The sequence below is a fragment of the Furipterus horrens genome, unplaced genomic scaffold (assembly GCF_987537825.1).
Source record: "Furipterus horrens unplaced genomic scaffold, mFurHor1.1.pri manual_scaffold_7, whole genome shotgun sequence".
In the NCBI taxonomy this organism is placed as follows: Eukaryota; Metazoa; Chordata; class Mammalia; order Chiroptera; family Furipteridae; genus Furipterus; species Furipterus horrens.
The window spans coordinates 1,974,417-1,986,704 of record NW_028327177.1 but is presented as its reverse complement, the minus strand read 5'-3'; the positions used below and the strand labels follow the sequence as shown (position 1 = coordinate 1,986,704).

At 59.7% G+C, this 12,288-nt stretch overlaps 1 protein-coding gene across 1 annotated transcript in view; it reads right to left on the bottom strand.

Annotated features, from left to right (window-relative positions):
* The window catches only part of AGO2 (argonaute RISC catalytic component 2), a 70,024-nt gene that overhangs the window by 25,140 nt on the left and 32,596 nt on the right, over positions 1–12,288 (bottom strand). Inside the window, exon 2 of the mRNA XM_090283328.1 lies at positions 10,211–10,406. Coding sequence (XP_090139454.1) covers positions 10,211–10,406 — 196 coding nt within the window. The remainder of the gene's footprint in view (positions 1–10,210; positions 10,407–12,288) is intronic.

Genomic DNA, 12,288 nt, shown 5'->3' with positions numbered 1-12,288 from the left:
AGCGAGAGCGAGGGGGCGGGGCGGGGACTGAGAGCTGAGGACTCGCAGCAGAGGGGCAGGGAGGGGTCTGGGCCAGCCACAGGGCTGCTCGCCTCGACCCTCCCAGGAGCCTACACGTCTTTAACATTGGTACATGAGTGTATACATTTTTAAAGCTCATGACTATACTTGAACACCTTTTACAATAGCTAGAGTTGATTCATATTTTAAAAATCAAATGTAAAAAGTTAAAAAAATTTTTTTCTTTTATTGATTCCAGAGAAAGGGGAAAGAAGGGAGAAAAGAGAAGATGAGAAATATCAACGTGAGAAACACTGTTCGGTTGCCCCTTGCACGTGCCCTGGCTGGGGACTGAGCCCATAGCCCAGGCCTGTGCCCTGACTGGGAATTGAACCTGTGACCTATCGGTTTGCAGGACGGCACCCATCCAACGGAGCCACACCGGCCAAAGTAAATACAAAAAGTCACGCATCCACAATCTTTTTGCATCAGCATACCAGGAACCTACGGAAGTGTCTTTAACCTGGCCGAGCCCCCCAGACGCACACTGCCGGGCTGCGGGCGCAGCCACGCCGTGGGCGGGAGACGGGAGAGGAAACACTGCTGCTGTCTGCGGGCATCGGGCTGTGCTTGCTGACAATCCAGACACGCCCTCAGAGAAACCTGGAAGCTCCCCGGAGACGGACTCCCTGCCTTTGGGGCTGTGCGGACCTGGGGCCCAGCAGGCAGTGGGGCCTCCATTAACAGTTCTTGAACAATTGCCACCCCCCTCCCCAACCCTGGAACGCACTAAGCCCTCATCCCTCCGCTCCCAGGGCCGGGGGCAGGGTGGGGAGAGCGGAGCAGGCGGCCCAAACAGCAGCACCCCCGTTTCAGGAATGGTGCCCAGGAAGCCCCATCTCACGCAGAAGTGGAATGGGGGGCAGGTGCCCCTGCTGCCCTATCCTCTTGGCCTCTCGAAAAACTTGACTCCCCAGCAACGTCTTGCCTTCTAGCAGTAAACCCAGAGCCATCTCCTAGGAGACCGTCCTGGGCTGTGGCCTCTCTGGCGTGTTTCTTGTATCAGCAGAGGGACTCCTGAGGGATGTGGTCGTGCTGAATGATCATACAATGCAACGTAACGTCAACAGATAATGTGACACAGTCATGTTTCCACAATCAACGGCCACCTGTGTCTTCACCTCCCCTTTCACCTTGTCCCAGCTTCTAGAAGCAGCGCCCTGGCCCCTGTGGCCCTCTCCAGCCTGAGCCTGGACAGGGGCAGCCAGACCAGCGTGGTCTGGACCCCTCCCACACACAGGAGGGGCCTCACCGAGCGCGGTGTGAAGTGTGTGGGGATGAGGGACCTGAGACGAGTGGACCTGAGGGGACCCCAAATCTCTCCTTCGGGAGCTGGAAACACCGTAAGATGTTAAAGACAAAACAGAGCAACAAACGCACACACCATGCTCATGGAACACAACACTCCGCTCTCCCAGATCCACCCTGATAAAGATTGGAGGGGGTTATTTTTATTTGATGCAATTTCATAAAGTAATTCTAAAATATATTTGGAAATAAGGACAAAGGTCAGCCAGTATACTCTCAAAGAGGGTCAAGGTGGACACAGCACAGTGACAGAGATGGTCTGCTGTTGGAGCCTGGACAGAAAGGGGACCTGGGGACAGAAAAAGACCACAGGCGTGCGGGCATTTCATTTACAACAGAAGTAGCAGGAGCCGAGGCAACTAGGTACCTGGCATCCACAGCGCTCAAGCGGAGCCCACAGGTTTGCATGCCCGTCTGTCCGATGCACTCACACACCAGACCGAGGGGCAGGAGCCAGCTGGCACATGGGGCACAGTAAATATTTGTTCAAAGGTGGAGGCTGTGCAGCCATTACAGCTAGGGACTACCCACCCTGAAGGATGACGAGGCAAGCCTGGCCACCCCACAGAACCCAGAGGAAGCAAACTTCCCCACGCACTGCCCCTTCTCCATGCGCTGCTCCCACCTCCTTCGCCCTGCGCTGCTCCAGCACCGCCCCCTTCTCCACGTGCCCGCCCCCAAGCGCTGCACCGCGCAGCCCACTTCTCCACAAGCTGCTCCCGCCCCCTTCCCCGCGCGCTATTCCCGTGCCGCCCCCTTTCCCGCGCGCTATTCCCGTGCCACCCCCTTCTCCCGCGCCGCTGCCTTCCCTGCGCGCTATTCCCACGCCGCCCCCTCTCCTGCACCGTCCCCTTCCCCGCGCGCTATTCCCACGCCGACCGCGTCCCCGCGCGCTATTCCCACGCCACCCGTTCTCCCGCACCGCCCCCTTCCCCGCGTGCTATTCCCACGCCACCCGTTCTCCCGCACCGCCCACTTCCCCGCGTGCTATTCCCACGCCGCCCCCTTCCCCGCGCACTATTCCCACGCCGCCCTCTTCCCCGCGCGCTATTCCCACGCCGCCCCGTTCTCCCGCACCGCCCCCTTCCCCACGCGCTGCTCCCGCGCCGCCCTATTCCCACGCCACCCCCCTTCCTCACATGCTGCACCACGCCGCCCACTTCCCCGCGCGCTGTTCCCGCGCTGCCCCTTCTCCTGCACCGCCCCCCTCTCCGTGCGCTGCTCCCGGACCGCCCCCTTCCGCACGCCCCTCCCTTCCCTAAGCTCTGCACCGCGCCGCCCCCTTCCCTGAGCGCTGCTCCTGCACCGCCCTTTCTCCCGCGCCGCCCCTTTCCCCACGTGCTGCTCCCGGCCCGCCCCCTTCCCCACGCGCTGCTCCCGGGCCGCCCCATTCCCCGCGCGCTGCTCCCGGCCCGCCCCCTTCGCCACGTGCTGCTCCCGCACCGCCCCCTTCCCCGCGCGCTGCTCCCGGACCGCCCCCTTCCCCGCGCACCGCCCCCTTCCCCACACGCTGTTCCCGGGCCGCCCCCTTCCCCGCGCGCCGCCCCTTTCCCCACTTGCTGCTCCGGGCCGCCCCCTTCCCCACGCGCTGCTCCCGGGCCGCCCCCTTCCCCGCGCGCCTCCCCCTTCCCCACGCGCTGCTCCCGGGCCGCCCCCTTCCACGCGCGCCGCCCCCTTCCCCACGCGCTGCTCCCGGGCCGCCCCCTTCCCCGCGCGCTGCTCCCGCGCCGCCCCCTTCCCCGCGCGATGCTCCCGGGCCGCCCCCCTCCCCGCGCGATGCTCCCGGGCCGCCCCCTTCCCCGCGCGATGCTCCCGGGCCGCCCCCCTCCCCGCGCGATGCTCCCGGGCCGCCCCCTTCCCCGCGCGATGCTCCCGGGCCGCCCTCTTCCCCGTGGGCTGCTCCCGGGCCGCCCCCCTCCCCGCGCGATGCTCCCGGGCGGCCCGCCTCCCCGCGCGCTGCTCCCGGGCCGCCCCCTTCCGCACGCCCCTCCCTTCCCTAAGCTCTGCACCTCGCCGCCCCCTTCCCCGTGTGCTGCTCCTACGCTGCCCTTTCTCCTGCGCTGCACCTTTCCCCACGTGCTGCTCCCGCGCCGCCCCCTTCCCCGCGCGCTGCTCCCGCGCCGCCCCCTTCCCCGCGCGCTGCTCCCGCGCCGCCCCCTTCCCCGCGCGCTGCTCCCGGGCCGCCCCCTTCCCCGCGCGATGCTCCCGGGCCGCCCCCCTCCCCGCGCGATGCTCCCGGGCCGCCCCCCTCCCCGCGCGCTGCTCCCGGGCCGCCCCCTTCGCCGCGCGCTGCTCCCGCGCCGCCCCCTTCCCCGCGCGCTGCTCCCGCGCCGCCCCCTTCCCCGCGCGCTGCTCCCGGGCCGCCCCCCTCCCCGCGCGATGCTCCCGGGCCGCCCCCCTCCCCGCGCGATGCTCCCGGGCCGCCCCACTCCCCGCGCGATGCTCCCGGGCCGCCCCCCTCCCCGCGCGCTGCTCCCGGGCCGCCCCCCTCCCCGCGCGATGCTCCCGGGCCGCCCCCCTCCCCGCGCGCTGCTCCCGGGCCGCCCCCTTCCGCACGCCCCTCCCTTCCCTAAGCTCTGCACCTCGCCGCCCCGTTCTCCACGCGCTGCTCCTTTCCCCACGTGCCACTCCCGCGCCGCCCTTTATCCCGCGCCGCCCCCTTCCTCACGTACTACTCCCACGCCGCGCCCTTCTCCCGCGCCGCGCCCTTCCCCACGCTGCGCCCTTCTCCCGCACCGCGCCCTTCCCCACGCGCTGCTCCCGCTCCGCCCCTTTCCCCACGCGCTGCTCCCGCGCCGCCCCTTTCCCCACGTGCTGCTCCCGCGCCGCGCCCTTCTCCCACGCCGCGCCCTTCCTCGCGCGCTGCTCCCGTGCCGCCCCTTCTGCACGCACCGCCCCCTTCCACACGCCCCTCCCTTCCCTAAACTCTGCACTGCTCCGCCCCCTTCCCCGTGTGCTGCTCCCACGCTGCCCTTTCTCCTGCGCTGCACCTTTCCCCACGTGCTGCTACCACGCCGCCCCCTTCCACGCGCGCTGCTCCCGCGCCGCCCCCTTCCCCGCGCGCTGCTCCCGCGCCACCCCCCTTCCCTGAGCGCTGCTCCCGCGCCGCCATGGCCCACCTCCCTTGGAATGAAGGCGCTGTCACATGCATCGTTCTGTGCAAACAGGAATCACACCACTTAATTTTTATCACAGGATGGCAACTAATTCTGAAACGTGGAGGTTCCTTCCCTCCACTCACGCAGACCAGCTCTGACACCTGCCTGCCTTCCCTCCTTCCTCCCTTGCCTCCCTCCCCAGCTTCCTCCCTTTCCCTTTGTTTTAATTTTGGTAATAAATAGGTAACGTGAGGTGTGCCATTTCAATTACTTTTACACGCACATTTCAGCAGCATTAAGTGCGTTCACCCTGTTGTACGGCCATCACCGCATTCACCTCCAGATTTTCAGAAACCTCTTACTCCCCAGTGGAAGCTGTGTACCCACTAAACACGAACTCCCCACCCCCTTCCACCCAGCCCCAGGGACTTTTCTTGACTAGCTGCTCCTCAGCAAGAAGGAACCGTGGGGGCAGCGGGGAGCATGCTCATCTCGCAATGAGTTCTTGATGTTCTTAACATCAAGTCTGGCCGCAGCCCCTCACCTTTATGCACCCGGCACCCCACAGAGTGGTCCGTGTATTCAAGTGCAGAGCGACAATGACCTCGGCAGACAGGCCAGCTTGTCCCTCTGCCAGGCAACTCAGTCAGCCATCACAATAACCCTGCGGCCGACACCCACACGTGGGCAGGAGGCAGCAACAGCTGCAGCACCCACCACCCGACGGGCACTGCACAGCGAGGCTAGTCCAGAGGCCCACATGCTCTCTCTTAGCGCGCCCGCCTTTTTGCCACCATGATGGGACACTCTCTTTTTAAAAAGGCTGTCTTAATTTCTAATTACCCAGGTTCCGCATCAAACGCGTTCTCATCGTGAATTCCAAAGGCGGAGGACGCCGCCAGCCTCCGGGCCCTCCTCCTCCTCCTCCTCTCCAGCCCGTTCTCAGCGGTACCCTGATCGCTTCCCGGTTTGTGCACCCCTATCAATATGCGGGCACCTGAGAAGCAGGTGCAGAGACAGGGTGTCCGGACTGTCCCGACGGCCCTGCTTCAGGGGACAGCCCACAGCCCGCACGGGCTCTCCCTGCTGCCTCCCGGTCCACTCTGCGCCTCCGCCCACTGGTGCGGCCCGAGTCCTGCGGGTCACTGGTCTGAGCCCTGCCCCTGCCAGGGGCAGACGACGTCTGACTGCCCACCGCCCATCACAGGCGTGGAGGTTCCTGAATGCCGGCTTGTGGGTGGTGGGGCAGGCACGTGGCTCCCGACATCCCCCTGTGCTGTCCTCACTGACTCATTTTGAAACTGGCCCTCAGCCAAACACTATCTGCAGAAGAGTGACACACGGAGCCCCGAAGGCGCAAACATGTGACAAGGCAGCAGAGCCAGAACGCAGGTGGCCTCAGCCACAAAAATGCGGCTCGGGCCCCACCTCCGCTGCTTTCTGCCTCAGGCGAGGCGGTTTCGGCACCGGGCCGGCACAGCGGCGACAGACCGCGGCAGTAACGACGGGCTCTCACGGTGCCACACAGAGAGACGCCCAGCGGGCACCACCGTCAGCCTCTCCCGTGGCCAGGAGACACAGCCCGGGCCGTGCCCACTGTCCTGAGAGAAAGCCTCTTGTCCGCTGGGGCTCACGGCCGCCACACCGACCCGCAGCCCAGGAAGTGCACGTGCTGGAAACGCCTTCACCCCCGCCCTCGGCTGGCGTCCCGACCACAGGTCACATCGGCGCCTGTCCCAGGAGACTCGGAGGCACACAGCCTGTTCACGGAGACTTTCGGAGCACACAGGACAGACGAAAACGCCGCAGGAGACCGTCAGTAAGCAACACTGTTTGAACCGGCTGTGTCCACGGTTTTTGTTCAGAAAACGCATTTTAGTAAGCAACAGGGAAGGGACCCCGTGGACCTGCTGAGCACCGCTTCCTGGAGACAAATCTTTGGGGGATGAGTGCTTACAGCTACAATTGCTGGATCAAAGGGTGTATTTTTACTTCAACGTATACATCAAATCACCTTTTAAGAAGTCTAGATTAATTTCTAACTGTTTAGTTTCGTACATAAAGGACCTGAATCCCTACTCTTTTTCCTACCAGGGCTGTGGTCAGGCAAAGCCATCGCAGCAGAGGACGTTACAAGGCGCCTGCCCAAGCAGGGGAATGAACTGGGTTATCAAACTGCATGTGAGGAGTCCGTTTCTGGCCACGACAAAGCACGGTACGTAGCATATGTACACGTATGTTGTTAAAGCTACATGGTTTAAGAGTGTAGAATACACAGAGGGTTCCTACTTCACGGGGTGGGGGGCGGCGGGTATGGAACGTAATACCCGCAATGAGTGAGGGACAACTGTGATTGGACGGACTTACCCTCCTCCCCCCCCAACCCTAAATAACGAAAAAACCAGAGCAAGCCCGAGGCGGCGTTTTCGGCACTGGAAAGCGGGCACCTTAGGAGTGTGGCTGTTTTGGGCAGACCTGAGAGGTGAGCCAGACACTTGCCCTGCCTGGGCACAGTTTCCAGGCCACAAAACGGGGGGAAGGGGTGCTGGAGACCGGGAGTCCTGCCTGCGGAGGAGACTGGGGGCCGAGTCCGGGCCGCAGCAGAGGCAGGAACCTGTGTGGCAGGGACCAGGGAACGAAGCAAAGCCAGGTTCCCTCAATGCAACGTACATAATGTTCAGTAACAAAAACTGCTGTGCAGATGACTAAGCAACCAAAGGTGACACCTGTCAACAGAAACAGACCCCGAAACGACCCTTGTATTGTAATTAGCAGACAAGGGCTGCTAACTAAGTAGTCGCTATAAATACATTCAAGGTCATCAAGAAAAAGACGGGAACAGGAGTGAGCAGACAGGAAATCTCAGCAGAGAATGTAGACCGTGAAAAAGAACCAAATGCAAATTCTAGAACTGAAAGTAGAATATCTAAATTTAACAATTTTACTGGACAGTTGCCACAGAAGACTGTATACTATATATATAGAAAAGAATGGGTCAAGTGATCAATAAAGGTGATCCAAACTGGAAAAAGAGGGTTTGAAAACCAAAGAACAAACAAAAAACAAACACACACAAAGTCAATGACGTGAAGACAATACCAAATGGTCTCTCAGACACATAAACGCAAGCCCAGACGCAGAGAAGAAAATGGGGCAGAAAAAAAGAGTTTGAAGAAATGATCGCCAGTATTTCAGCCAAATCTTATGGAATATCAACACACAAAAATAAAGAAACTCAACGACCCCAAGAAGGAAAAAAAAAGAAAAACCACACGGAGGCACATCACAGTCCAACTGCTGAAAAGCAAAGTTAAAAACACCCAGAGGAAAAAAGGCAAATCACCTACAAGAAAATGACCTGCCGTCTCCTCAGACGCAATGGGGATTAAAAGCCAAAGTCGCGGCATTTTTAAGGTGCTGGGGAAAAAGCTGTCAGTTTTAGAATTCAATGTCCAACAAAAATACCTTTCAAAAATAGTAAGGAGATGAGCACATTTATGAGTTTAAAGGGTGCTGGGCAGACTCTCCCCTGGCAGGTGTGCACCAGGAAGGCGGATCCACCGCCTTCAGGCCGAGGGGCGGTGCCGGGTCAAAACAATGGTCAACAGGAACCAGCAGAGAGAACCAGAAATGGTTAACATGTGGGCAGACAGACCCGTTCAACGTCTCTAAGAAAACACTGGGCCATGGGTTTTATAACACGTGTAGCAGCACAGGAGATCACTCGCAGGAAGTATGAGGAGTAACAGGAATCATACTGCTGTAAAATTCTTGCATGCACATGCAGTTACACTGTTTAACAAGATAAATTGCACAGTTAGCCATAAGTCCCAATGTGTTTCAAAAGACTGAAATCCTACAGAGTGGTTTCTAGGTATAAAGAAATTAAATTAGCAACAAACAAAAACGGGTATTTAAAAATAATCTCTAAAGAGTTAAAAATGAACACTACACTTGTAAACCCCATGGGTTAAAGGAGAGTTAACAGAGAAAATAAAAGGCCAGGCCCAAACAGTTTCAGCGACAAACTCGGTCCAACGTGCGGGGACTCCCACCCTTCGTTCTCCTAGAGCACGGAGGACGGGGACATCCCCTGGACCCTCCCCAGAGCAGAGCCATGTCCGTCAGCGGCACAGGTGCAAAAATCCACAGCGGAAGGCTACGCTGACCCCAATAATATGTAAAAAGAACATACCAAGGCTGAATAGAGGAATACATCCTGACTCTCAAAAATTCAAGCCGACGTAACATCTCCTCTTCAAAAGAAAAAAAGTAATTTACTGCATTATTGGGGGGGGCGGGGTAAGCAAAACTGTGTGAGGGGCTCAAGAGGCAGGAAAAGCAGCATACTGACAGAGCTCAGCACCCCAGGAGGAGGCTGGTTCTCAGCAGAGTAGGAAGAGCGCTCCCTCAGGGGTCTCTCCTAAAATCCTACGAGGCACCTAATATTTCAGAGGTGAAAGAGTAAATGTTTCCCCCCTGAGATGCAGAACAAGCTAAGAACGGCTGCTTTCACCATGAACCTTCAACATCGTTTTATACCAGATTTCTGAGCCACCGCACTGAAGCAAGTCAAAGCAAGTTGCACCAAACACACCTGTGCCATGTGGACGGCAGACCGCAGCACGCGAGCCGAAACTGCAGTTCTTGTAAAAGAGAGAGAAAAGGAGCGCATCTTTGTTACCTTCAGGCAGGCAAATATTTCTTAGAGAAAACCCACCATGTAATGACCATTTGCAAAATCCGATAGCTGGACCTGAACAAAACCATCGAGTTCTGCCCACGGGAGACACCGCTAAGTCAGTGAGACGGCCAAACGCAGACGGCGCGAACACTGAGCCCGGACAGGCCTGGCCCTGGATATCTTCTCGTAAAAGCGCCTACAAATCAGTCACAAAAGGGCAGGCAGCCCCCAAGGCAGGGGAAGCACGTCAATGCCCTACTGGAAACAATATATGTACAACATCCTAGGACACGAATATAAATAATTGTGGATGTGTGTGTTCAGCTAGTCAGTTATCAGAGAGGCCACGCCACACCCACCAAAGCAGCAAGAACCACAGAGGCGGGCCACGCCGCGTGCTGAGGGGGGCGTGGGGCCGGCCGCTCTGGGGAACTAGCTGGTGGTCCCGCACGCAGCTGAACCTGCTCTCCTTCGGCCCAGCAGTCTCTCTCCCCGTCACGCACCTAAGAGAAATGAACACGCTATGTCCACCAAAGAGACCTAAGTAAGTTCACAGCAACTTTGTGCATGAAAGAGAGCCGAGCAGCCCAAGCGTCTAACAAGAGGAGGGATAAATTAAACATCACCTGTTCATACACGAACTGTTCCTCAGCAGTAACAACAAGACACGAGGGACACACGCAACAGTGCAGGTGAATCTCAAAAACATCCCGCCGGGGAGCAGAGTGGGCGGGGGAGCCGGCCCGCGGGCGGGGCAACTCTGGGGACAGGGGCAGGAAGCGAGCCCGCCTGGCAGGTCGGCACACCGGCACCAGGGGGCGGGGGACTCGCTGGGCCAGGGCACGGGCCACAGTCTCGGGGACGGGGCACAGGCGTGCACGTGTGAGAACTTGCTGAGCTGGACTTACGCTGTGTCTCTCATCGCACCTCAATACCAAAACGTTTTTGAAAAAAGACAACGCGAAGGACACTCTCTGGGAGGAAAGCCGGACGACCCCTGGGGTTTGCATGCAAAGGCCACCCTCGCAAACCCATCAAGACCCCCAGGGAGGCACAGTACCTGTTAACTCTCCGCGGGCATTTCTCTGGCTTGATGTCCAACTCATAGTGATAGATGTCAATTTTTGGAATGTCCATTTCAAAGAAGTTGGCCTGTAACTTGATTGTTCTCCCAGAGGTCCCGAAGTCGGGTCTGGGCGGAGGCTTGAAGGCATATCCTTGGATGGGGGGAGGCGGCGGTGCAGGAGGCGTGAGCACTGGAACGGCAAAGAGGTCACTGTCACTGGGGCAGGGGTCGCACGGGGGCGCTGGCCGGACGCCCTTCCCGCCTCCCGGGGACCCTGCGCCAGGAGCCCCGGGCCCTTCCATTCTCTGCTTTGTTACGTCCACCTCGTCACAGAGACCCCCAGCCCACCCTGTCAGCATGCCCCCTCTCACTCAGTGGCACGGGACAGGCTGCGTGCCCTCCGTTCCCAGAATGTCCCCGCCCCAGCCCTCTCCCGGCCCTGCCCAGACCCTTTCCCCGTGGCAGTGCCCCTGCGGCCTCCCAGCCCCCCTTGTGCCTGCACACGTGGGCCCCGCCCCGCGGCCTGGTGGGGTTCTATGAGCTCCTGACTCCGCACACCGCCAGCTCCCTGTCCTCGCCATCCAGCATGACTGAGCCACACGGTGCCGCCCTCACAGTTTGGGTGTCCAGGGGCATCCCGAGGGGCTGAGCGCCTGACCGTGAGCCCAGACACACGTGCTTGAGCCCTGCATTTCCACAAGGAAGCTGATGTTCATAGAGGTAAGGGAGGGCTGCCAGAGTCACGCAGAGCGTGTCCTCTACAGCAGCCACCAAGTCACCAAGGAAGGTGCGTGGACACCGGGAGCTAAGAAAGCCAAGGCCTCCCGACAGCACTCGTCTGCGTACCCCGCCGCACCCTGGGACTCCCAGGGCTTCGGACAGGTGCGCAGGGCCACACGGACCCTCGGGTTTCCACAGTCTGTCTGGCCTCCAGAAACTGCAGCTCGGCACCCCCTCCCCTAGACCAGGACAGACACCCCCAGGCGGTGCCTGTACACAAAGGCAGGTCGGTACTGAGCGCGCGCCAGGGCCCCGGCAGTCAGCACCCTTCTGTCCCCTCCGCACAGGAGGGGCCGGGAAGCCGGGCCGCCGCGGGCGACGACGGGGCCGGGGCACCAGCGTGGCCCTCCTCCACGCCACGGTCCGGCCGGGCAGTGCTCCCCTCCACAGACAGTGTAAAGAAACGTCATCCCAACTAACATTGTCAGTAATTCCGTTAGTACCATTAAAACTGTGGCTGTAGGGGAAATATATGTTCCTAATAACAATACTTTTAATTTTCACTCAAAAGTTTGTTTCCCAAAAAAAAAAAAAAGAAAAGTTCCTCATTAAAAAAAAAATCCACATACTTCAATTGCTATTGACATTCACTGGAAACAAAAGTACTCCACTGACAATAATATAAGCTGTTCTTACTGTATTTCTGACCTAGGAAAACTCAGAGTCCTTGAATTACTGGTTTTTTATTTTGTTTTCTTTCTACTAGAGAATGAACAAGCGTTAGAGGTTGTTAATCTCGCTGAGCGATCCCATCTGGAGGCCTCCGGCCTCCCCGCCCCGAGCCAGTGAGACGTCACAGATGACAAACCCACAGATTGCACAACACTCCCGCCCCAAACGAGCACGCGCGTGTGCCCGTACGTGCGGGGCCTGAGCCCAGGACCAAGGACACACAAATAAACAGGGCTCTGGAGCAGCTCACAGGTCGCCTCCCAGGACAGCGTCTGCGGGCACATCGCCGCGTGGCTGTGGCGCGTTTACTTCTCGTACGCCCAGCACGTCCCACGTGACTCTTCACACCAGGGCTCCCGGTCGCCAGGGAGTGGACGCCGCTGTCCAGCTCGGCCTGGCTCACACCCCGAGGACCGATGTGGCCTTGGCGCTGGGCGCCCACCAACACACGGTGCCTGTTCTCGGGCGGACGCCTCCCGTCCAGGAGGACGACTCTCCTGAGTGCAGGAAACAAAGGCAAACCGCAGGAGTTACATCCGGGCCCCGGGCAATGAGCAGCAGCAGAGCCACAGAAACCTGGCCCCTGCGCTCTGTTTCAGGGACGCAAGCCCTGGCTCAAA